The sequence below is a fragment of the Salmo salar genome, chromosome 01, assembly GCF_965601325.2.
Source record: "Salmo salar chromosome 01, fSalSal1, whole genome shotgun sequence".
In the NCBI taxonomy this organism is placed as follows: domain Eukaryota; kingdom Metazoa; phylum Chordata; class Actinopteri; order Salmoniformes; family Salmonidae; genus Salmo; species Salmo salar.
In genome coordinates this window covers 163,004,455-163,031,405 of record NC_138291.1, presented here as the reverse complement: position 1 = coordinate 163,031,405, position 26,951 = coordinate 163,004,455, and the positions used below count along the sequence as shown (strand labels likewise).

The window sequence follows — 26,951 nt, the reverse complement described above, 5'->3', positions numbered from 1 at the left end:
TTTTTCTTGTGAAACAAACAAGAAATAAGACAAAAATAATGAAAAACTTGAGCGTGCATAACTATTCACCCTGCCAAAGTCAATACTTTGTAGAGACACCTTTTGCAGCAATTACAGCTGCAAATCTCTTGGGCTATGTCTCTATAAGCTTGGCACATCTAGCCACTGGGATTTTTGCCCATTCTTCAAGGCAAAACTACTTCTGTTCCTCCAAGTTGGATGGGCTACGCTGCTGTACAGCAATCTTTAAGTCATACCACAGATTCTCAATTGGATTGAGGTCTGGGCTTTGACTAGGCCATTCCAAGACATTTAAATGTTTCCCCTTAAACCACTTGAGTGTTGCTTTAGCAGTATGCTTAGGGTCATTGTCCTGCTGGAAGGTGAACCTGTGTCCCAGTCTTAAATCTCCGGAAGCATGAAACAGGTTTCCCTCAAGAATTTCCCTGTATTTAGCACCATCCATCATTCCTTCAATTCTGACCAGTTTCCTAGTCCCTGTCGATCAAAAAAATCCCCACAGCATGATACTGCCACCACCATGCTTCACTGTGGGGATGTTATTCTCGGGGTGATGAGAGCTGTTGGCTTTGCACCAGACATAGCGTTTTCCTTGATGGCCAAAAAGCTACATTTTAGTCTCATCTGACACATCTACTTTCTTCCATATGTTGGGGAGTCTCCCATATGCCTTTTGGCGAACACCAAATGTGTTTGCTTATTTTTTTTCTTTAAAACCTGTTAAGGATAGGGGGCAGTATTTTCACAGCCGGATGAAAAACGCACCCAAATTAAACTGGTTACTACTCTTGCCCAGAAACTAGAATATACATATTATTAGTAGATTTGGATAGAAAACACTCTGACGTTTCTAAAACTGTTTGAATGGTGTCTGTGAGTATAACAGAACTCATATGGCAGGCAAAAACCTGAGAAAAATTCAACCAGGAAGTGGAGGATCTGAGAATTGTTGTTCTTCTTTCTAGTCCCTTTCGAAATTACAGTATTTGTGGGGTCACGTTGCACTTCCTAATGCTTCCATTGGCTGTCAAAAGCCTTCAGAAAGTTGTTTGAGCATTCTCCTGTCACTGGGCAGAGTATAGGAGCTCAGTTACTGAGTGGACTGCCTGGGGACAAAGATATTGGATATGCGCGGTCCCGCGAGCACGCTGTTCCTTCTTTTTCTCCTTGAATGAATACGCTATTGTCCGGTTGGAATATTATTGCAATTGTACGTTATAAATACCATAAAGATTGATTTTAAACAGCGTTTGACATGCTTCTAAGTACGGTAATGGAACATTTTGACTTTTTGTGTCTCGAATTGCACTCGCGCGTTAGCCTTTGCATAGTGACCTGAACGCACAAACAAAACGGAGGTATTTGGACATAAATATGGATTATTTCGAACAAAAACAACATTTCTTGTAGAAGTAGCCGTCCTGGGAGTGCATTCTGACGAAGATCAGCAATGATAAGAGCATATTTATAATACTAATTCTGAGATTAGGTTGCCCCGAACTTGGCGGGTGTCTGTATAGCTTTCTGTGATGGCGAGCTATGTACTCAGAATATTGAAAAATGTGCTTTCTCCGTAAAGCTATTTTAAAATCTGACACAGCGGTTGCATAAAGGAGTACTGTATCTATAATTCTTAAAATAATTGTTATGTATTTTGTCAACGTTTATGATGAGTATTTTTGTAAATTCACCGGATGTTTTTGGTGGGAATACATTTTCAGAACATCACGCGCCAATGTAAAATGCTGTTTTTGGATATAAATATGAACTTGATCGAACAAAACATACATGTATTGTGTAATATGATGTCCTTGGAGTGTCATCTGATGAAGATTGTCAAAGGTTAGTGCTTCATTTAGCTGTGTTTTGGGTTTTTGTGACATATATCCTTGCTTGGAAAATGGCTGTGTGGTTATTTTGGTCTATGTACTCTCCTAACATAATCTAATGTTTTGCTTTCGCTGTAAAGCCTTTTTGAAATCGGACAATGTGGTTGGATTAAGGAGAAGTGTATCTTTAAAATGGTGTAAAATAGTCATATGTTTGAGAAATTGAAATTATTGGATTTTTGAGGTTTTGTATTTCGCGCCATGCTGTTCCATTGGATATTGACTAGGTGGGATGCAAGCGTCCCACCTAGCCCAGGGAAGTTAACCAACCCCTGGTATTAAATGAGGTTCTTTGCCTGGGTGCTTTCTCTTCCACCCCCTCTGTCATTCTAGCGGAACGTCTGTCCTCAACAGGTTTTAACCTGTCTGAGCTAGGGGGCTGTATTTTTTTTAAGCAATGGCTTTTTTCTGTCCACTCTACCATAAAGCCCAGCTCTGAGGAGTGTATGGCTTAAAGTGGTCCTATGGACAATTACTCCAATCTCCGCTGTGGAGCTTTGCAGCTCCTTCAGGGTTATCTTTGGTCTCTTTGTTGCCTCTCTGATTAATGCCCTCCTTGCCTGGTCTGTGAGTTTTGGTGGGTGGCCCTCTCTTGGTAGGGTTGTTGTGGTGCCATATTCTTTCCATTTTTTAATAATGCTCCGTGGGATGTTCAAAGTTTCAGATATTTTTTTATAGCTCAACCCTGATCTGTACTTCTCCACAACTTTGTCTTTGACCTGTTTGGAGAGCTCCTTGGTCTTCATGGTGCCACTTGCATGGTGGTTCCCCTTGCTTAGTGGTGTTGCAGACCCTGGGGCCTTTCTGAACAGGTGTATATATACACTGAGATCATGTGACAGATCATCTGACACTTAGGTTGCACACAGGTGGACTTTATTTAACAAATTATGTAACTGCTGAAGGTAATTGGTTGCACCAGATCTTATTTAGGGGCTTCATAGCAAAGGGGGTGAATACATATGCACGCACCACTTTTCTGTTTTTATTTTCATATATATTTTTTTTTAAACAAGTAATTTTTTTCATTTCACTTCACTAATTTGGACTATTTTGTGCATGTCCGTTACATGAAATCCAAATAAAAATCTATTTAAATGACAGGTTGTAGTGCAACAAAATAGGAAAAACACCAAGGGGGATGAATACTTCTGCAAGGCACTGTATGTGTTCACGAGAGTGTATGTATATGAGTGTGAGTGCACATGTGTTTGTTTACCAATGTAGAGAGACCGTGAGATCTCGCTAACCCACAGTCAAGTTAGAAAATGGGAGATTGAGAGGAAGAGCCGTCAGTCATTTTCACAACCTTACACATACAGTGGCAGAATGAGCAAGGGAGAGAGGTTGTGAACATGGGGAGACGTGGAGAGACGTGGATATTAGAGAGAGAGAGTGAAGGAGAGAAGAAAGCAAAGAAAATGGATTGGAGATGAAGAGTTGAAAGGAGAGAGTACCATTGTACATTTTTTAGTAAATGTTGTGTGCATTCGGGAATAGACTACAACATTTTCAAGTTCAAGCTTTATTTGTCACATGCACAGTGACATGCTTAACTTGCATGTTCTACGTAACAGTGCAATAATCAATATTAAGTATAACTAAAAAAAATCGAAATGTAAACACTAGAAATAATAAAGGAAGCTATATACAGGGTCAGTGCCATTTTAAAATGAAATGATAGATGTCAAGAGAGAGGGGGGATTAAAGAGGGAGCAAGGTATGAGAGGAGGGCTGTTCTTACTAATGAGAACATATTTTCTATGAAGTGAAAGAGGTATTCACTTTGATGTGAATTAATGTGTTGGTCTGAAGAGAGAGAGAGAGAGAGAGAGAGAGAGAGAGAGAGAGAGAGAGGGAGAGAGAGAGAGAGAGAAGCAGCTCAGATCAGGAGAAAAGCAGACCAATGGAGGAACGAAGAGAACGAGAGAACATCAGTTAATGTTCTACACTCCCTCCCTCCCTCACTCCATCCCTCCATTCTACTTCCCTCCCGTCAATCACCCCTCTACCTCTCTTCCTTCTTTCCTGCCTCTCTCCCCCATCCCTCTCACTTCCCTCTCTCCTCCCTCCCTCCATCCTTCCCTCTCTGTGTAATTAGCCTGCCATAGCCCATCTCTCTCATGTCAATTGATTTACTGAGAGCTGATGAAGTAGATTGGATCCACAGTGCTTTAGCCAGACGGAGAGAGAGAGAGATAAGAGAGATGGAGGGGAGGAGGGAACTCAGAGGGCTATTCTTTCCCAGCCTGGGGACACTGCGGGGGGGTTAGAGGTCCACACACCTGGGGGAAGGAGCAAGGACATCCAGAGGCATGGGGTAGACAGGCAGTCAGACATACAGGCTGGCAGGAATGCACACAGACACACACAAACATACACACAGAAATGGAAAGGCACACACACACACACACACACACACACACACACACACACACACACACACACACACACACACCACACACACACACACACACACACACACACACACACACACACACACACACACACACACACACACACCCCCCCCCCCCCCCCCCCCGACATATCAATAGACAAACAGACACACACTGACAAGTCTAAAATTAAGCAGCCTAGTCACTATAATCACAGAATAAAACTGAAAAAGTTTGAGCGCAAACTCCATGATGCTTGGAGCTAGGGTTGTTGTGGTGACTGTATTACCCCCACACAGGCATGTCATGACGGCAGTCAAATTCCACTTGACCGTGGCACAGTAATCTCCTCTTAGGTACTCTGAACATGTGTTGGTAGTACCCAACTCGCTAACGACCATCTGGTCACTAATGGCCTGGTACTCAGGGCTCTATTGTCCCCTCCATCGGACGGGCTCGCCTCCACAGCTCCGGTCTGGTACTCAGGGCTCTATTGTCCCTCCATCAGCTCCTAATGGTCTGGTACTCAGGGCTCTATTGTCCCCTCGGCCATGGCGGACCGCCTCGCCCTCCACAGGTCCGGTCGGTCCGGGCTCAGCCCTCCCGCCCGGCCGGACCGGGCTCTATTGTCCCCTCCCTCAGGTCCTAATGGCCTGGTACTCAGCCATGCTCTATGGCCTGGTCCGCCTGCCTCGACATCAATGCAAATGCAATGAAAATCAGAGAGGCTCTGTGGTGTATGTAGGGGGCAGTCATCAGCCACTCCAGTCCAGCACCTCTCTAGCCACAGCCGTGCTGTGAGGTCACTGATTGATTTAGGCTGGCGTTCTGGAACCCTTGTCAGTATGAGGTCAATATTGCTATTGTCCCTCTATCCACTCTCACATCAATGGAAATGCCATTGAAAGTCACATCAAAAACTTTTCATCAAAACAATATCTGTTTTAAAACTCACCTCATTGTGATCAATCAATTTGAAACAGTTCAACAACAGGTTGAAACTGAGTGGAAGACATGGTCGTTGTGGATGTTGTGTCAAAGCCAAACACAACTAAACGGACAGCGGCTTCTAAGGTGATGATTCATTCAAAACACCCATGAACATATTACAGCTTATGCATAAGCATAGGCCTATATATGAGCCCAAGCCTGATAAAAAAAATATATATAAAATAAACTGAATAGGCCTATATATGAGCCCAAGCCCGAAAAAACACCCTGAATTAAAATCAATTATTGTGCCGTTATACAATACATAGCCTGATAGCCTACCACATATTACACATTGCAGAAAAACAATGAAAAATAAACATAGATTTAAGATGTCTTTGTACATAATTGTTCTAGCATATACTCCAAAATTAAACAAACTATAGTAATCGTCATTGAGTGTGGACTGTATTATTATGCATACTGGATGGACTGGTTACCTAATGCTCCAACATTTCTATCCATGAGTCTGGGAGAGAAAATATAGGCCTATGCGATGCTGTTGGTTCATTGATTGTGCAGGGCGGCTTACAGGTTTAACCTACAATTATAGTGACTTTGTATTTGATTTTGAATAGCCTAGTAATAGGGCTGCATGCTCCTCAAACAGTGGTTGATGCGTGGAGAGAAATAAGTGTTGTTGAAGTTGGAAGTATACATTTAAAATACATTTCAACTCAGTTTTTCACAATTCCTGACATTTAATCCTAGTAACAATTCCCTGTTTTAGGTCAGTTAGGACCACCACTTTATTTAAAAAATGTGAAATGTCAGAATAATAGTAGAGAGAATGATTTATTTCAGCTTTTATTTCTTTCATCACATTCCCAGTGGGTCACAAGTTTACATACACTCAATTAGTATTTGGTAGCATTGCCTTTAAATTGTTTAACTTGGGTCAAACGTTTCGGGTAGCCTTCCACAAGCTTCCCACAATAAGTTGGGTGAATTTTGGCCCATTCCTCCTGACAGAGCTGGTGTAACTGAGTCAGGTTTGTAGGCCTCCTTGCTCGCACACGCTTTTTCAGTTCTGCACAAACATTTTCAACGAGATTGAGGTCAGGGCTTTGTGATGGCCAGTCCAATAACTTTATTGTCCTTAAGCCATTTTGCCACAACTTTGGAAGTATGCCTGGGGTCAATGTCCATTTTGAAGACCCATTTGCGACCACGCTTTAACATACTGACTGATGTCTTGAGATGTTGCTTCAATATATCCACATAATTTTCCCTCCTCATGATGCCATCTATTTTGTGAAGTGCACCAGTCCCACCTGCAGCAAAGCACCCCCACAACATGATGCTGCCACCCCCGTGCTTCACGGTTGGGATGGTGTTCTTCGGCTTGCAAGCCTCCCCCTTTTTCCTCCAAACATAACGATGGTCATTATGGCCAAACAGTTCTATTTTTGTTTCATCCGACCAGAGGACATTTTCCAAAAAGTATGATCTTTGTCCCCATGTGCAGTTACAAACCGTAGTCTGGCTTTTTATGGCGGTTTTGGAGCAGTGGCTTCTTCCTTGCTGAGCGGCCTTTCAGGTTATGTCGATATAGGACTCGTTTTACTGTGGATATAGATACTTTTGTACCTGTTTCCTCCAGCAAGGTCCTTTGCTGTTGTTCTGGGATTGATTTGAACTTTTCTCACCAAAGTATGTTCATCTTTAGGAGACAGAACGCGTCTCCTTCCTGAGCAGTATGATGGCTGCGTGGTCCCATGGTGTTTATACTTGCATACTATGGTTTGTACAGATGAACCTGGTACCTTCGGGCTTTTGGAAATTGCTCCCAAGGATGAACCAGACTTGTGGAGCTCTACCATTTTTTTTCTGAGGTCTTGGCTGATTTCTTTTGATTTTCCCATGATGTCAAACAAAGAGGCACTGAGTTTGAAGGTAGACCTTGAAATACATCCACAGGTACATCTCCAATTGACTCAAATTATGTCAATTGGCCTATCAGAAGCTTCTAAAGCCATGACATCATTTTCTGGAATTTTCCAAGCTGTTTAAAGGCATAGTCAACTTAGTGTATGTAAACTTCTGACCCACTGGAATTATGATACAGTGAATTATAAGTGAAATAATCTGTCTGTAAACAATTGTTGGAAAAATGACTTGTGTAATGCACAAAGTAGATGTCCTAACTGACTTGCCAAAACTATAGTTTTTAAACAAGAAATTTGTGGAGTGGTTGAAAAACAAGTTTTAATGACTCCAACCTAATTATATGCAAACTTCCGACTTCAACTATATATGCAATCCTGTGTGAAGGCAGAGTTTTGATGGTTGCCAATAAAAAGATGATCCCAGCTGCTACTATATTTATTTCCAGCACGTGGCATGATCTGAAAATGAACCACTGGGAAAGCACCTCCATTCACTATTCTCTTGCATATGGATGACATGTCTTTTTCCCCTGCCCCTGTTCCTCCTTGATAATGGCCCATTCTAAATCGAAACTAATTTTACATATTAATAATGACAAGATTAAATTGAGAATAGTCTGATGGGTGAAAATATGATCACTTGATGAGAGAACAGCATGTTCAGCCTGAGGCAAGGAATAAAGAGCAAGGTTTTTTTTGCTACTTTCTCAAATCCTCAATGGTCTATAGTCAAATCATGCAGCCCATTTCTGTTTAGATTTTTAGACACAAGGTTTGTATCATTCACAACTAAAGTTGCCAAATAACTAAAAATCTAGCGTACAGGATCTGTTTCAAATGATCACTTTTACGCTCAACATACCCACTTCAAATACGCACTCACTCCGGAATGAGAAAAATATCCTTTCTATTTTATTCAGCTAAGTTCAATTACATTCTTCTTACTATAAAATCATGTAATATAAAATGATGGCATGGGACTTATACTGTAAGCATATCTTGTCTGCTAAATTAACTAACCTACAGCCTGTGGAATGGCGCATAGGCCAACTCATATTCTGTTCTTCTGAAATATATTTTCTTCAAACTGTATCATAATGTTTATTTAGACCTGCCTAAAAAAAATAAAGGATTTATTTTGATGATATATATTAAATTGATTTATTAGACTTTTTAAAATGTAGATGTTCCAAAGGCTCGCATCAGCAGCTTGTATGCATGGAGGCCTGGAGATGCTAAATGTGTTTATGATAATTAACGGTAAATTTACTGTGAGACCAGCAGTAATTTGCATGTCAATAACCAGTTGCCAAAATGTCATGACCGCCATAGCCCTACTTGGAGCCAGAGCGCACTGCCTAGACCACTGTGTTACGGTCAGTTTATGCTGATGATACCTGATGCCGTTGTTTTTAATTATTTTGTTTTAAGCCTTCCCCAAACCATAGACCTAACTTTAACCACTCTGAATGAATGCCTAAACTGTTCACGTTTGAGTTGTTTCTGTTTAACCATGAAGAATTAACCCTGTAACCATGCAGAAGGAATGCGTGAAAAATAGACATTCATCCATAATACATCGAATTTCGAAGGGAAACTATGAGATCTTGTTGCAAGTGCTACATGGCAGGATTTAGATGTAGATATGAAGCAGAGGAAACTGAGATTCCACCACCGCCTGAGGAGATTCAATATCTTTTAAAATGCTGCAGTTTAATTATGAATTTTTACTGAGGCTTTGCTCTCCCTTTGTCAGATAAAGAGTGGAAATCGTCCTCGTCGCTAAACAAAGTTTGTTTTTAAAAGTATTTGTAATGTTTCAATGAATACAGACGAGTGTGCTCACATTCCCTGGAAAAGAGTGTAATGCACAGAACTAGTTTGAAAGACAGTGTCTTCATTCAATAACCCATTTGCATGTTCTCCCTTCCATGAGATGAGAGAAAATATTGGTCTTGATAGAGCATTGCTGTGTGTTGTCAATAACCTCTCCCTCTGTCTAATGCCCAAAGGCCACAGCACACAGTCAATAGGAATGAGTGAATGTAGATGAAAGCTCGTACCATCAGCCCTACAGGTACGCACGCACACACACATACTCATGCGTACTCTCTTTCAGAATTGATGTTACGTGGCTGTTGCAGTGGTTTATTTGACTGTAGCTCTACTGTAAGCTGCTTGGCAGAGAGAGGATGGAGGGAGGGAGGGAGGGAGGGAGTGAGGGAGAGAGGGGTATGTTAATGCAGTCAAGGCAGAAGGGTTGGGTTGCATAATACTCAAACTCACCAGAAAGACAGGGATGGAGGGAGAGAGAGAGGTGGGGATGGAGGGAGAGAGAGAGGCAGGGATGGAAGGGGAGAGAGAGGCAGGGATGGAGGGAGAGAGAGGCAGGGATGGAGGGAGGGAAGCAGGGATGGAGGGAGGGAGAGAGACAGGGATGGAGGGAGAGAGAGAGGCAGGGATGGAGGGAGGAAGAAAGGCAGGGATGGAGGGATAGAGAGGCAGGGATGGAGGGAGGGAAGCAGGGATGGAGGGAGAGAGACAGAGATGCAGGGATGGTGGGAGAGAGAGCGAGGCAGGGATGGAGGGAGAGAGAGGGGCAGGGATGGAGGGAGATAGTGAGGCAGGGATGGAGGGAGAGAGACAGGGATGGAGCGAGAGAAAGAAGCAGGGATGGAGGGAGAGAGGGAGGGGTGGAGGGAGAGAGAGGCAGGGATGGAGGGAGGGAGAAAGGCAGGGATGGAGGGAGGGAGGGAGGGAGAGAGGCAGGGATGGAGGGAGGGAGAAGGGATGAAGGTAGAGAGAAGGAGATAGGGAGGTAGGGAGGGGCTGGGAGAGATATGAGAGTGGGGGAGAGAGAAGTGCAGGGATGGAGGGAGAGAGAGACAGGGATGAGGGAGAGAAGCAGGGATGGAGGGATAGAGAGAGGCAGGGATGGAGGGAGAGAGAGAGGCAGGGATGGAGGGAGAGAGAACGAGGCAGGGAGGGGGCTGGGAAAGAGAGAGAGAGAGAGAGATGGAGGGAGAGAGGGTGAGGGGTGGAGGGAGAGAGAAGGAGGCAGGTTTGGAGGGAGAGAGAAGGAGACAGGGAGGGAGGGAGGGAGAGAGAGAGAGATGGAAGTGAGGGAGAGAGCGAGATAAGAGGCAGGGAGTTATGAGAAAGATCTGTCTTTTTCCTCTCTTTATTTCTCTCTTTCTACCTGTATGGTGTGGATTTAAACTAGCTGATTTCCCAGGCGTGGTATTGAGCTGTGAGAACACCTCAGAGAGCCACCAGTAAAACACCGCTGTAGTAATCATGAGTAAACAGACTGAGAGAAGGTGGTGTTCTGTCTGTTTATCTGTTAGCAGGAGCCAGGCGGATAACCTCTTAGAGGTGGGGTTATTGTCCCCACTGACGCTTAGCTCATTGACATCTTCTCTTCTTACCTCCTGACCCCTATCATCTCTTAGTGTTACTTAGTGCCCCCTATCGTCTCTCTGTCTTACCTCCTGACCCCTATCATCTCTGTCTGCCTCAACAAACTACCCCCTGCCCCCTGTAGTGTACACCCACACACACAAAACCTGATACATACAGACGTACGGACACGCACACACACACAAAGACGTACAAAAACACACATACATTGTAAAGACAGAAATTTACAGGCAGCTCGGTGGCAAAATTCTACATATAATATCACAGTATACCTACAAATATAAATACGGTATCAAACCAAGTACTGTGTAATGACAAACAGTAAAATAATGTAAAACTGGTTGTATTATACTGTAAAAAAAAGTAATATGCTACTGTAATCGGAATGATTGAATTAATTAATGAATAGATGAATGAATGAGGGAGGGTTTGTATTTCACAGTATTTTACTGTAATTACAAGGGATTGGTGCAAGTAAGGTTGGCTACAGGTAGTGTTTACACATTACAGCATATTAAATCAGTTTTACCAAATTTCTATCAGCATGTTAAATGTGCAACCAGAGGAAAAATAACTCTGGACCACCTATACTCCACACACAGAGGCGCTTAAAAAGCTCTCCCTCGCCCTCCATTTGGCAAATCTGACCATAATTCTATCCTCCTGATTCCTGTTTACAAGCAAAAAAATTAAGCAGGAAGCGACTAGATCAATAAAAAAGTGGTCAGATGAAGCAGATGCTAAGCTGCAGGACTGTTTTGCTAGCACAGACTGGAACATTTTCCGGGATTCATCCGATGGCATTGAGGAGTACACCACACCAGTCACTGGCTTCATAAATATGTGCATTGATGACATGGTCCCCACAGTGACCGTATGTACATACCCCAACCAGAAGCCATGGATTACAGGCAACATCCACACTGAGCTGAAGGCTAGAGCTGCCGCATTCAAGGAGTGGGACTCTAACCCGGAAGCTTATAAGAAATCCCGCTATGCCCTCTGACGAACCATCAAACACGCAAAGCGTCACTACAGGGCTAAGATCGAATCGTGCTACACCGGCTCTGACACTCGTCGGATGTCGCAGGGCGTGCAAACCATTACAGACTACAATGGGAAGCACAGCCGAGAACTTCCCAGTAGCAGACAAGCTAAACTACTTCTATGCTCGCTCCCTCCTCCCTCCCAAGTACATTAGCGTGTCTAGTTTGAGAAACAGACGCCTCACAAGTCCTCAACTGGGAGCTTCATTAAATAGTAGCCGCAAAACACCAGTCTCAACGTCAACAGAGAAGAGGCAACTCTGGGATGCTGGCCTTCTAAGCAGAGTTCCTCTGTCCAGTGTCTGTGTTCTTTTGCCCATCTTAATCTTTTATTTTTAATGGCCAGTCTGAGATATGGCATTTTCTTTGCAACTCTGCCTAGAATGCCAGCATCCCAGAGTCGCCTCATCAAATCAAATCAAATCAAATTGATTTATATAGCCCTTCTTAGATCAGCTGATATCTCAAAGTGCTGTACAGAAACCCAGCCTAAAACCCCAAACAGCAAGCAATGCAGGTGTAGAAGCACGGTGGCTAGGAAAAACTCCCTAGAAAGGCCAAAACCTAGGAAGAAACCTAGAGAGGAACCAGGCTATGAGGGGTGGCCAGTCCTCTTCTGGCTGTGCCGGGTGGAGATTATAACAGAACATGGCCAAGATGTTCAAATGTTCATAAATGACCTGCATTGTCAAATAATAATAATCACAGTAGTTGTCGAGGGTGCAACAGGTCAGCACCTCAGGAGTAAATTTCAGTTGGCTTTTCATAGCCGATCACTGTTGGCATTGAGACTGGTGTTTTGCGGGTGTTTCTGGCCATTTTCAGCATTTAATCGAACCCACAAATGCAGATTTTTTTATTTATTTTTTATTTCACCTTTATTTAACCAGTTAGGCCAGTTGAGAACAAGTTCTCATTTACAACTGCAACCTGGCCAAGATAAAGCATAGCAGTGCGGCAAAAACAACAACACAGAGCTACACATAAACAAACATACAGTCAATAACACAAAAGAAAAGAAAAATATAAAGAATCTATGTACAGTGTGTGCAAATGTAGAAAAGTAGGAAGGTAGGCAATAAATAGGCCATAGAGGCGAAAATAATTACAACTTAGCATTAATACTGGAGTGATAAATGTGCAGATGATGATGTGCAAGTAGAGATACTGGGGTGCAAAAGAGCAAGGGGGTAAGTAATAATACGGGGATGAGGTAGTTGGGTGTTCTATTTACATATTGGCTGTGTACAGGTACAGGGATTGGTAAACTGCTCTGACAGCTTATGCTTAAAGTTAGAGAGATAAAAGACTCCAGCTTCAGAGATTTTTGCAATTCGTTCCAGTCATTGGCAGCAGAGAACTGGAAGGAAAGGCGGCCAAAGGAAGTGTTGGCTTTCGGGATGACCAGTGCAATATACCTGCTGGAGCGCGTGCTACGGGTGGGTGCTGCTATGGTGACCAGTAAGCTGAGATAAGGCGGGGATTTACCTAGCAAAGACTTATAGTTGACCTGGAGCCAGTGGGTTTGGCGACGGATATGTAGTGAGGGCCAGCCAAGGAGAGCGTACAGGTCGCAGTGGTGGGTAGTATATGGGGCTATGGTGATAAAACGGATGGCACTGTGATAGATTACATCCAGTTTGCTGAGTAGAGTGTTGGGGGCTATTTTGTAAATGACATTTCCGAAGTCAAGGATCGGTAGGATAGTCAGTTTTACAAGGGTATGTTTGGAGGCATGAGTGAAGGAGGCTTTGTTGTGAAATAGGAAGCCGATTCTAGATTTAATTTTGGATTGGAGATGCTTAATGTGAGTCTGGGAGGAGAGTTTACAGTCTAGCCAGACACCTAGGTATTTGTTGTTGTCCACATATTCTAGGTCAGAACCGTCCAGAGTAGTGATGCTAGTCGGGTGGGAGGGTGCGGGCAGCAATCTGTTGAAGAGCATGCACTTAGTTTTACTAGCATTTCAAAGCAGTTGGAGGTCACGGAAGTAGTGCTGTATGGCGTTGAAGCTCGTTTGGAGGTTTGTTAGCACAGTGTCCAAAGAAGGGCCAGATGTATACAGAATGGTGTTGTCTGTGTAGAGGTAGATCAGATAATCACCAGCAGCAAGAGCGACATCATTGATATATACAGAGAAAAGAGTCAGCCCGAGAATTGAGCCCTGTGGCACCCCCATAGAGACTGCCAGAGGTCCGGACAACAGGCCCTCCGATTTGACACACTGAACTCTATCTGAGAAGTAGTTGGTGAACCAGGCGAGGCAGTCATTTGAGAAACCAAGGCTATTGAGTCTGACGATAAGAATGTGGTGATTGACAGAGTTAAAACCCTTGGCCAGGTTGATGAAGACGGTTGCACAGTACTGTCTTTTATCGATGGCGGTGTCATGACATGGCCCTCTTTGGGTATAGGGCGTATCTTCCCCCTCTCTCTCCCTCTCCTACACCCAGGTTCTGTTACCTCAGGTCATACATTCCTGGAGGAGACTCTCTCCCCCTGGCCAGGCATTATAGAGTGAGAGAGTTTCACAGTAGAACAAAGGAACTTCTTCTACACCACAGAACTTGAGAACTGAACAATATACATGTTTTGGAGCATGTGTAAACGGTCGGTGGAGTAGCCCGCTACGACCTGGTCCGTTTTGTTTCAGGCTGTGACCTCATGAAAGACAATACAGCCACATTTCCATAACTTTGTTTATACAGGAGCCTCCGTTATGAGTGTTGGGTCTAATTATTGTATAAAATGAATGAGTAAAGATGAAACTATTTTTGAAATTATGTAACGTGATTTTAAACCGTTAATGTGAGAGAATTTTATTCCCTTTAAAGTTTAACTAAGTCATTGGCCCGCCCCCATGAACACAGACATGATGTGGCTCATGGGACAGCCCTTTTCTACTGTTCTGAATAAAACCCCCACCTGAAGAAACCCACTTCAGACCATGCGTACGTCGGTCACCAAGAGGGCAAAGGTTTGAGTGAGACCACAAAAACCTCAGTATAAGCTAAGGTTGTAATGGTTGTTGAATTCCTAACCAAACCACGTGGAGCATTGGCTACACGGGTGGACATTTTTAAACTCTGAGACTATCGATCCCGACAGAATAAGAGCAAATCTTCGATACCATTTACTAGTCTGCCTCTAGAAATTATGTACCATTGAATGCGAGGACTGACAACCGCCGAAACATCTATTCTATAAGAACATTTCTGAATGGGACTGAAGTATTCATTCTAACCACGAAAGACTTGGAGAGACGAGCGGATGGAGAGACGAGCAGATTAACTTTCCAACAGAAAGACGGACGATTCCAACAGAGATCTCTGACGAGACACTGAGCGTAAATATATATTGATTGCAATGATCCAGAATGAGTGAGTGTTCATGTGCAAAGGAAAGCATTTCAATTAATAATTATCAACTGTATGGTGACTTGTAATTCACGCCCTTTTCAGTCCACACCCACTTCCCTTTGTCCACCGAGTGGCCATATCGGCTTAGCCCACTAGAGAACCTCCCCTATCATTTCCTTGTAACCATATCTACTGTTTGTTTGATTATGCATTTCTGTGATTATTTAATTAGTTAGTAAATAAAGGATTAAGACAATTGATGTATGGATGATTCATAGTAAAGGCTGGGTTCGTGCAGATAACCAACGATTTACAATGTTTGGAATGAGATTAACGTGAGGTAAAGAATAATTCATTAATTAGAAGACTAATTGATCAGATATTAAAATATCTGAACAGTTATATTAGGAAAATTATAACTTTTTAATCTGAACATTTTCCTTGGTGCCCCGACTTCCTAGTTAATTACATTTACATGATTAGTTTAATCACGTTATAATAATTACAGAGAATTGATTTTATAAAATAATAGTCTTCAATTTAATGATGCCAAAGACACGATAGCGGTTATAATATCGTTTAGGACCTTGAGCGTTGCTGAGGTGCACCCATGACCAGCTCGGAAACCAGATTTCATAGTGGAGAAGGTACGGTGGGATTCGAAATGGTCAGTGATCTATTTATTAACTTGACTTTTGAAGATTTTAGAAAGGCAGGGCAGGATGGATATAGGTCTATAACAGTTTGGGTCTAAGGTGTCTCCCCCTTTGAAGAGGGGGAGGACCGCGGCAGCTTTCCAATCTTTGGGTATCAGACAATATGAAAGAGAGGTTGAACAGGCTAGTAATAGGGGTTGCAACAATTTCAGCAGATCATTTTAGAAGGAGAGGGTCCAGATTGTCTAGCCCAGCTAATTTGTAGGGATCCAGATTTTTCAGCTCTTTCAGAACATCAGCTGTTTGGATTTGGGTGAAGGAGAAGGAGGGAGGGTTTGGGCAAGTTGCTGCAGGGGGTGCTGAGGTGTTGACCGGGGTAGGGGTAGCCAGGTGGAAAGCATGGCCATCCGTGGAAAAATGCTTATTGAAATGATCGATTATCGTAGGTTTATCGGTGGTGACAGTGTTTCCTATCCTCAGTGCAGTGGGTAGCTGGGAGGAGGTGCTCTTATTCTCCATGGACTTTATAGTGTCCCAAAACTTTTTGGAATTAGTGCTACAGGAATCAAAGCCTTAGCTTTCCTAATTGACTGAGTATATTGGTTCCTGACTTCCCTGAAGAGTTGCATATCGCGGGGACTATTCGATGCTAATGCAGAACGCCACAGGATGTGTTTGTGCTGGTCAAGGGCAGGCAAGTCTGGGGTGAACCAAGGGCTATATCTGTTCTTAGTTCCATTTTTTTGAATGGGGCATGCTTATTTAAGATAGAGAGGAAAGCACTTTTGAAGAGTAACCAGACATCCTCTACTGACGGGATGAGGTCAATATCCTTCCAGGATACCCGGGCCAGGTCGGTTAGAAAGGCCTGCTCGCTGAAATGTTTTAGGGAGCATTTGATAGTGATGAGGGGTGGTCGTTTGACCACGGACCCATTACGCACGCAGGGAATGAGGCAGTGATTGCTGGTTGAAGACAGCAGAGGTGTATTTAGAGGGCAAGTTGGTCAGGAAGATATCTAAGAGGGTGCCAATGGTTATGGATTTTGGGTTGTACCTGGTAGGTTCCTTGATAATTTGTGTGAGATTGAGGGCATCTAGCTTAGATTGTAGGACGGCCATGGTGCTATAAGAGGTTATGTATATCCAAGTTTAGGTCACCTAACAGTACGAACTCTGTAGATAGATGGGGGGCAATCAATTCACATATGGTGTCCAGGGCACAGCTGGGGGCTGAAGGGGGTCTATAACAAGCGGCAACGGTTATAGATACTCCAGATACTAAACTAGTCTTAAGAAGGCCAGTTTTATTGCTTCTTTAATCAGAACAACAGTGTTCAGCTGTGCTAACATAATTGCAAAATGATTTTCTAATGATCAATAGCCTTTTAAAATTATAAACTTGGATTAGCTAACACAATGCCATTGGAACACAGGAGGGATGGTTGCTGATAATGGGCCTCTGTACGCCTATGTAGATATTCCATAAAAATCAGCAGTTTCCAGCTAAGATAGTCATTTACAACAATAACAGTGTCTACACTGTATTTCTGATCAATTTGATGTTATTGTAATGGACAAAAAATTAGCTTTTCATTGAAAAACAAGGACATTTCTAAGTGATCCCAAACCTTTGAACGGTAGTGGATATATAAACTCAGCAAAAAAAGAAACCCTTTTTCAGGACCCTGTCTTTCAAAGATAAGTCGTAAAAATCCAAATAACTTCACAGATCTTCATTGTAAAGGGTTTAAACACTGTTTCCCATGTTTGTTCAATGAACCATAAACAATTAATGAGCATGCACATGTGGAACGGTCATTAAGACACTAACAGCTTATAGACAGTTGGCAATTAAGGTCACAGTTATGAAAACTTAGGACACTAAAAAGGCCTTTCTACAGAGTCTGAAAAACACCAAAAGAAAGATACCCAGGGCCCCTGCTCATCTGCGTGAACGTGCCTTAGGCATGCTGCAAGGAGGCATGAGGACTGCAGATGTGGCCAGGGCAATAAATTGCAATGTCCGTACTGTGAGACGCCTAAACAGTGCTACAGGGAGGCAGGACGGACAGCTGATCATCCTCGCAGTGGCAAACCACGTGTAACAACACATGCACAGGATCGGCACATCGGAACAGCATACCTGCAGGACAGGTATGGGATGGCAACAACAACCGACCGAGTTACACCAGGAATGCACAATCCCTCCACCAGGGCTTGTAGGCCTGTTGTAAGGCAGGTCCTCACCAGACATCACCGGCAACAACGTTGCCTATGGGCACAAACCCACTGTCGCTGGACCAGACAGGACTGGCAAAAAGTGCTCTTCACTGACGAGTCGCGGTTTTGTCTCACCAGGGGTGATGGTCGGATTCGCATTTATCGTTGAAGGAATGAGCTTTATACCGAGGCCTGTACTCTGGAGAGGGATCAATTTTGAGATGGAGGGTCCGTCATGGTCTGGGGCGGTGTGTCACAGCATCATTGGACTGAGCTTGTTGTCATTGCAGGAAATCTCAACGCTGTACGTTACAAGGGATACATCCTTCTCGCTCATGTGGTACCCTTCCTGCAGGCTCATCCTGACATGACCCTCCAGCATCACAATGCCACCAGCCATACTGCTCGTTCTGTGCGTGATTTCCTGCAAGACAGGAATGTCAGTGTTCTGCCATGGCCAGCGAAGAGCCCGGATCTCAATCCCATTGAGCACGTCTGGGACCTGTTGGAACGGAGGGTGAGGGCTAGGGCCATTCCATCCAGAAATGTCTGGGAACTTGTAGGTGCCTTGGTGAAAGAGTGGGGTAACACCTCACAGCAAGAACTGGCAAATCTGGTGCAGTCCATGAGAAGGAAATGCACTGCAGTACTTAATGCAGCTTGTGGCTACACAAGATACTAACTGTTACTTTGATTTTGACCCCCCCCCCCTTTGTTCAGGGACACATTATTCCATTTCTGTTAGTCACATGTCTGTGGAACTTGTTCAGTTTATGTCTCAGTTGTTGAATCTTGTTGTGTAAATATTTGTGTGAACATATGTTAAGTTTGCTGAAAATAAACGCAGTTGACAGGACGTTTCTTTTTTTTTGCTGAGTTTATATACAGACAGACAGACAGACAGACAGACAGACAGACAGACAGACAGACAGACAGACAGACAGACAGATAGATAGATAGATAGATAGATAGATAGATAGATAGATAGATAGATAGATAGATAGATAGATAGATAGATAGATAGATAGATAGATAGATAGATAGATAGATAGATAGATAGATAGATAGATAGATAGATAGATAGATAGATAGATAGATAGATAGATAGATAGATAGATAGATAGATAGATAGATAGATAGATAGATAGATAGATAGATAGATAGATAGATAGATAGATAGATAGATAGATAGATAGATAGATAGATAGATAGATAGATAGATAGATAGATAGATAGATAGATAGATAGATAGATAGATAGATAGATAGATAGATAGATAGATGGGATGTATAGACATTATGAACAGTATGTGGATAGATTATGTAGTATATCTGGAGAATACGTGGATAGAATAGTATACAGTACATTTGAAATGGGTATAACAGTATGTAAACATTATTAAAGTGACCAGTGTTCCATGTCTATGTACATAGGCCAGCAGCCTCTAAGGTGCAGGGATGAGTAACTGGATGGTAGCTGGCTAGTGACAATGACTAAGTTCAGGGCAGGGTACTAGGTGGAGGCCGGCTACTGATGGGTATTTAACATGCTGATGGCCTTGAGATAGAATATGTTTTACGCAACTGCTGTGTTTCTCTATGAATAGCTATGGAGATATGCTATTTGTTCTGCCCTGATCTGTCTTCCACTACACTGGATACAAACTTATTTCCATTGACAGAGTAGATTTCCAAAGGCATTTTGCATTTTTATTGTAAACCGTCTGACAACACAATGTGGTACAGTATATTGTGAACAATGTTGTATTTCGGTCTTCAACAGGCCCAGAGGGCTGCACTGAAAATGTGTTAGGCTATATTTCCTCGCCTTCAAAATTAGCAGAAAATTGTCCTCTATCCATAATTTTTGGCCGCACACACACACAATATTTATATCAATCTCTGTCTGTCTCCCTCTACCTCTCTCTCTCTCTCCCTCTCTCTCGTTGTCTCTTTCTTTCTCTCTCTCTCTCTCTTTCTGTCCTAATGTTTTCCTGTAGTGTAAGCCTGTGGGAGCTTGTCAGGAATGCATTTGTTGTCTATAGCTCTTCTCTGTCCCCTTCCATCCCTCCCTCCCTCTTTCTCTCCCTCCGTCCCACTCTGTCAGTGCTGCAGGGTTGTGTTCTGGCTGTTTAACAGGTTATATGTTAGCAGGAGCCGGGGGATAACCTCTAAGAGGTGGGGCCCTTGAGGACTCCCCACAGATGCTTAGCTCACTGACGTCTTCTCTTCTTACCCATGACCCCTATCATTTCTGTCTGCTTCAACAAACTCCCCCCTGCTCCCCTGTAGTGTACACCCACACACGCGCACACACACACAGACGTACGAAAACGAGCACCCGCACCCACACACACACACACACACACACACACACACACACACACACACACACACACACACACACACACACACACACACACACACACACACACACATCATGTACTGTACACACACACACAAACACACACACACACACACGCACACACACACACACACACACACACACACACACACACACACACACACACACACACACACACACACACACACACACACACACACACACACACACACACACACAATCATGTACTGTACACACACACACAAACACACACACACACACACACACACACACACACACACACACCACACACACACACACACACACCACACACACACACACACACACACCACACACACACACACACACACACACTCATCACTGTGTACAGAGAGCACTGCTCAGGCTATGTGTGTGGGTGCAATCATGCCTCTCGGAGTCTCTGAATGTTATTAATGGATATAGGCAACAGAGTGTCTATTCACAACCCATCTGGGTCCCGTATAGCTCAGTTGGTAGAGCATGGTGTTTGCAATGTCAGGGTTGTGGGTTCGATTCCCACGGGGGACCAGTACGGGGAAAAAAAAATGTATGAAATGTATGCATTCACTACTGTAAGTCTCTGTGGATAAGAGCGTCTGCTAAATGACTAAAATTTTAAAAAAAAAGTAAAAATGTGTTTCTCTGTGAATACCTATGGAGGTATGTAATTTGTTCTGCCCTGGACTGTCTTCCACTACACTGGATACAAACTTATTTCCATTGATAGAGTAGTTTCCCAAAGGCATTTTTTTTATTTTTTATTGTAAACAGTCTGACAATACAATGCTGTACAGTATATTATGATCAAACCTAGAGAAATTAGGAAATCCTGGCAATGTTGTATTGTTCCAGAGTCTAGCTCCTGTATTTTACCTTAGGATTGTAGTTGGACTTTAACCAGCCCAACCTGCAGTAAAACCCTGTCCTGGACAGTTTGTCTATGATTAGAGACTAGTTCAATCTACAGCAGAGGGGTAAACACACTAAACCTCCTTCAGTTTCAGTTCTTCAAGGCAGATTATAGTTTCTCTCTGTTGGCCTTATGCTGTAAGAACGTTGTTTTGTAAACTGTCCAGCACCTTTGTTGCACCTAAGCTACCTTTTAAGCTACCTTTTCTTCACTCACCTGTTTTTATACTTTATGGCCCACTGTCTACAATATAAATACAGTGAGCCTCTCCACTAGCAGGTATTACAGTAACATCAAGCAGAAACCATTACACATCCATGAAATGAGTCTCCATATTGAGAGTATAGAAAGAGTACCTGTACCAACTCAGAACAAGGCCCTTTTATATGAAGCACTGGAGCAAGTTGAGCCTCACTATTTAATCAGGATGGGGTAAGGTTAGTAGACTCGTGGCCTCCTGTAAATACAAACCTCTGTTTGTCTGTGTGTTCTGAGGCCATTAAGTTACTTAACGGCCCAGTACTCTGGCTCCCCCGTCCACTCAAATGGTACCCTATTCCCTGTATAGTGCACTACTTCTGACCAGAGCCCTATGGGCCTGGTAAAAAGTAGTGCACTATAAAGGGAATAGGGTGCCATTTGGGAGGTAACTCATGTAACAAAATTCTAACGGCATGCCTCCACAGTGACATCATGCCCTCTCTCCCCAGAAGGTCTTCCTCCCAACTAAACGAAGAGGGATACATCTGGCAACATTTTGCGTCTCAAAATCTGTCTGGCCTTATTTCTCTCTCATCCTCCACTCTCTTGCTCTTCTTCTCTCTCTCGTGCGCGCTTTCTCTCTCTCTCTCTCTCTCTCTCTCTCTCTCTCTCTCTCTCTCTCGCTCTCTCTCTCTCTTTCTTTCACTCCTGTCCTCTCTCTCCTTTCTCTCCTCTCTCTCTCCTCACTCTCTCTCGTCTTTTTTCCCCCTGTAATCCCTCTCTCTGCCAAAAGTCCCTGTATTTTCCCACACACAGCCACTCAGCCATTGTTTTCCTCCAGAAGCTGTTCTGGTGCTCCAGAGGGAGGGGGCAGGCAGGCTTCCTGTCTGCCCAGGGTGGTGTGGGAAACACGGGGGGAGGTGCCTGTCACAGACCCTCTGCCGTGAGTACATGGTGACAGAGGGGAAATGAACTCAAAGAAAGGAACTGGGTGAAAAGTGCCCATAGGGACAGATCTAGGATCAGTTTACCTCCTAGAAATGTTACCTCAATTTACTCTAAGAGGCACGCTTGGTCAGTGATGAAATCTGTATTCTGATATTCTGGGGTTGGTGGCACAGATCTAGGATCAGTTTACCTTCCCTTAGGGGTAGAATACTAAACTGACATCAGTGTCCATGGGCAACTTAATGTGAGGCACTCACGCATCCCTTGTCTGACGCTTGGCCGATGATGACATCTTTATTCTGTGTAGTTGGGGGTAGCATTGACCGTACCATCCTTTATACCCTCAGTTAGAGTCCCACCTCAAAGTGGCTGTGATTTCTTACTTCTTTGATTCAGTAATTCAGTAGGGTGTCCAATGTCCATCACTCATACTGCCTTAGTCATAAAAATGAACATCAAAGTGAAATCAAAGTTCACATCAGCCACTCTAACTTTTTATTACTAAATTATTGGTAGCCTTTTTACTGAGTTATTATATCAGTTGATAATGATTGATGTGTGCACCTATCCCCATTAAACGTTGTCTTAATGACATTAGAAATTAAATAGTCAACTGATGAAATGCAATTTATTTGTGCCAAATAAACTGTCAAGGCATCAGTTCTTTTTTCCATAAAAAGAAGCGCTATCTTTTTAAACGGGATGTGGAGTGAGGGAGAGAGAGAGGGATGTGTTTGACAAGGCACAGCAGACTGCTCTCTCGGGACGGATGGGACTAGAGCAGCCTATACTGGGAGTAGCGGCGTATCTCAAAGGGCAGGCTGCGCCACACAAAATAGTCGGAAAACAAGCAGCGATTAGCGCGCAGAGAGGAATGCGACCCAAATTGAAGTGGTGTGTCATTGGGAACCCGCGCGAGGTTCCATGGAGCGATGTTTCACCTATTTAGTAAATCGTAAGTGTTCCTATCTTGCTATCATATTGATAAAAACTCGGTTGGTGTGTGTTAATGACGGATAGCTACAGTTGTGCGCGCTGTTTGAATTCGCGACCTCCACCCTATTTTCCCCGGGGATATAAACGAGTTACTGTAGCTAGCTACGCTATTGCAAACAGTCGTTACAGTGTTGTTACATTATGTTTACGTCGGCTATATGGCTTGGAGAAAATAATTACTGGAACGGGAATGCTGTTCGGCTAGACAGGAACAAGTCAAGCAGACTGGTTGGAAATAATAAAAGAAGGAGAAGGAGGAATTAGGGACGCGCTCAGACTTGAACAGGGAAATGTTTTGCACCAGGGGCGAATCTACTGTAGGCCTAGTGCAGAACAAGACTTCAAAGCATAGTTCACTTTACTGTTGGGAGGAAATTACGTGTAATCATTTGGTTATTCACTCATCTCTATTAGTCAGTTATCGTTCTATTGTGGTTTTGGTCTGTAATAGTTCTGATGTTGTTTATATACAGAATAGAAGAGAGAGAGAGAGAGAGAGAGAGAGAGAGAGAGATCATCAGCTTGCTCTGAATACCAGTGCAGTCATGCAGTAGGCCTACTAGTGTTTTGCCTTGTCAATGTTGACATACTTTATCTGTCTAATACGTTTTTGCATTTAGCAAGCAAGCCTTCCATTCCTCCATTCTTACTGACTTCTGCCTCCTTTCCTTGGGGGGTACATGCGACATAGTAAAGTAGGCTAACAGTAGGTCAGCAGTCCCTTCTCTCTCTCCACATGTACCCCTCTTCTCATATCTTTATCGCCTTCTCTTCTCACAGTGCTATCACTTTCATTAGCACTCGTTTAAGGATGTCTTTGTTATGCAATGGTTTAAGTAAGAAGCCTGCTTGCTTGTAACTCATTTATATTTTCCCCTGCAGCTCAGATACTGCATGCTGCATGATAACTCTTTATGTAATGTGTTTATTTGACAGTGTCCCTCTCTGCTCATCCTCTTTTTTCTCTCTGCACACACACAAACACACACACACACACACACACACACACACACACACACACACACACACACACACACACACACACACACCTCTTTCGCTCTCTCAGCAGGGAGTAGCCTAGTTAAAATCCATAGTCATGCTTACACTGTAAAAAGTGGGACAGCACTGTTGTTCATCTGAAGTGGTTTTCTGATTGGTACGATCCAAATTACACTTTGGTTTATTTAACCTATTCTATTCAATGTGTCTGAAGTACAATAACGAATTTATAAATCAATGTGATTTTTGGAATTGAATGAAAGCTTCTAATTTGCTTTCCACATCTCAAGCACATTCATATTGCATAGTGGTGGTTGCAATGTCGCTGTGGCAGGAAATTCATTAACAGGAAATATATTTAATTGCGTGTAACCTAATTAGGTTGCATCTTGAAATGTAGGTTTGTTAATAATCAAATATAACCGTTGGCATTGAATAATATATTTGGTTTCAACAAATATTTTATTTTTCAACTGAGAAAACCTAACATTTGTTTTTAGGTTGATCCAATGAGTCATTTTTCAGTGTAACATCACTATGCCTCCTATGTGTCCTCATTCTCCTATTTATACTGAACAAAAATATAAATGCAACATGCAACAATTTCAAAGATTTTACTTAGTTACAGTTCATATAAGGAAATCAGTCAATTTTAATAAATTCATTAGGCTCTAATCTATGGATTTCAAATGACTGGGCAGGGGTGCAGCCATGGGTGGGCCTTGGAGGGCATAGGTCCACCCACTTGGCAGCCAGGCCCTCCCACTGGGGAGCCAGGCCTAGCCAATCAGAATCAGTTTTTCCCCACAAAAAGGCTTTATTACAGACAGAACTACTCCTCAGCACATATGTGGCATTGTGTTGTGTGACAAAACTGCACATTTTAAAGTGGCATTTTATTGTCCCCAGCACAAGGTGCACCTGTGTAATCATCATGCTGTTTAATCAGCTTCTTGATATGCCACATCTGTCAGGTGGATGGATTGTCTTGGTAATGGAGAAATGCTCACTAACAGAGATGTAAACAAATTTGTGCACAACATTTGAGAGAAATAAGCTTTTTGTGCATATGGAACATTTCTGGGATTTTTTTATTTCAGCTCATAAAACATGAGACCAACACATTACATGTTGGGTTTATATTTTTGCTCAGCGTATTATTGAGACAGCTCTACTGTAGCACTATACATGTAGCTCTACTGTAGCACTATACATGTAGCTCTACTGTGTAGCACCATTTAAAAGGCATTGAAGGACTCCTCTGAAAGCCCACTTCACTTTAGAAAGTAAACCCTAGTCTTGATTAAATGCAATACTGTAACAACAGTGTGACTACATGTGTAACAATATCTATAGTTATGTCTACTTTTGAGAATAAACGTCTGTAGTTAAAAAGGCAAAACTAGATATAAAAAACGAGTTAAAAAAGACAAACTGATATAAACAGAGAGGATATAGTGAGGTTGAAATAAACCTTGGCTTTGAAGAGGTCAACATAAACTAGTTTCTTTCTGAGGATTTTTTCATTCCTCTCTACTCCCTCCTCTTTCTCTCTTCTCCCTCCTATTTCTCTCTTCTCCCTCCTTTTTCTCTCTCTTCTCCCTCCTCTCTCTCTTCTCCCACCTATCTTACTTCTTTCTCCCTGTTGCCTCGCCCCCTCAGTTCAATGATCTGTGGGTCAGAGGGCACACTTCCTGCTCCAACATGAGGCTCCCTCTCATCCCGTGACCGGAGAGATTGGAAACCAATCAAGAGTGTTTACTCCATGCTTATTTCCTGGTTGGGGCGTTCCCAGGTTTAGTAGACCAGGCCATGCCATGTTTTCTCTACATTGGAAGGGAAGAAATGGGGAGGTCTGTGAGTATACAGTATCTTGCTTATGTAGTATCTCTGCTGGCTGTGACCAGTCATCTCTCTGGCTCCTGTAGACAGACTCAGCCAGGATAGCGGGGAAGAGGGCAGCACTAGAAGGAAGTCTCTCTGAATCAGTGTCATATTATGGTAACGTTCTTCTGCTCTCGTCTTGCGCTCTCTTGTTCCCGTCCTCTGTTTGCAGGCACCGTGCTGTGTGTTTGAGGTCACATTGAGGTCAGAGGGGGTGTAGCTATGAGCTGATGCTGTGACTGATCAACAAAGAGCTCTGGTCTTTGTCTATGCATGAAGGTCTCCTGTTAAGTCGCCTGTATCAAATCTATCTGGAGTATCTGCTCATCAAGCCTGGTATTCATGCTGATTCAGTCCCTTGTTCTCTCCAGATCGTATACTGATACTATATCCACCTGAAACATGGCTCTCAAGGCATAGGATGTGCTTCCCATGAAGTGTTCTATTTAAATCTGTGAGAAAAATAACTCTTCCTTGAACGTTGTCTTCATCAACCTCTAACCTCTGACCTGATTGGCTCATTAAGGGTTATTTATATCCTTACCTTTGTCCTCATTAATGCATCCCTTTTACCCTGAAACCGTTGAAGATCAGTGACTCTCTCTTTAGACCACTTTGTCCCCTGCTGTGATTACTGGGAAACACACACACACACACACACACACACACACACACACACACACACACACACATCCATCATCTGTCTGTCTATTTCCTAAAGTGGTCAATAATAATAACAT

General features: G+C 43.1%; 1 protein-coding gene across 9 annotated transcripts in view; it reads left to right on the top strand.

Moving 5' to 3' along the window:
• The window catches only part of LOC106568602 (disabled homolog 2-interacting protein), a 242,985-nt gene that overhangs the window by 139,426 nt on the left and 76,608 nt on the right, over positions 1–26,951 (top strand). The window contains exon 1 of one of the 9 annotated variants that reach the window (XM_014139114.3): positions 22,899–23,287. The exons of the other annotated variants lie outside the window; for them this stretch is intronic. Coding sequence (XP_013994589.1) covers positions 23,265–23,287 — 23 coding nt within the window. The 5' untranslated portion in view covers positions 22,899–23,264. Of the gene's footprint in view, positions 1–22,898; positions 23,288–26,951 lie in introns of those variants that run through there. 9 annotated transcript variants of the gene reach the window in all.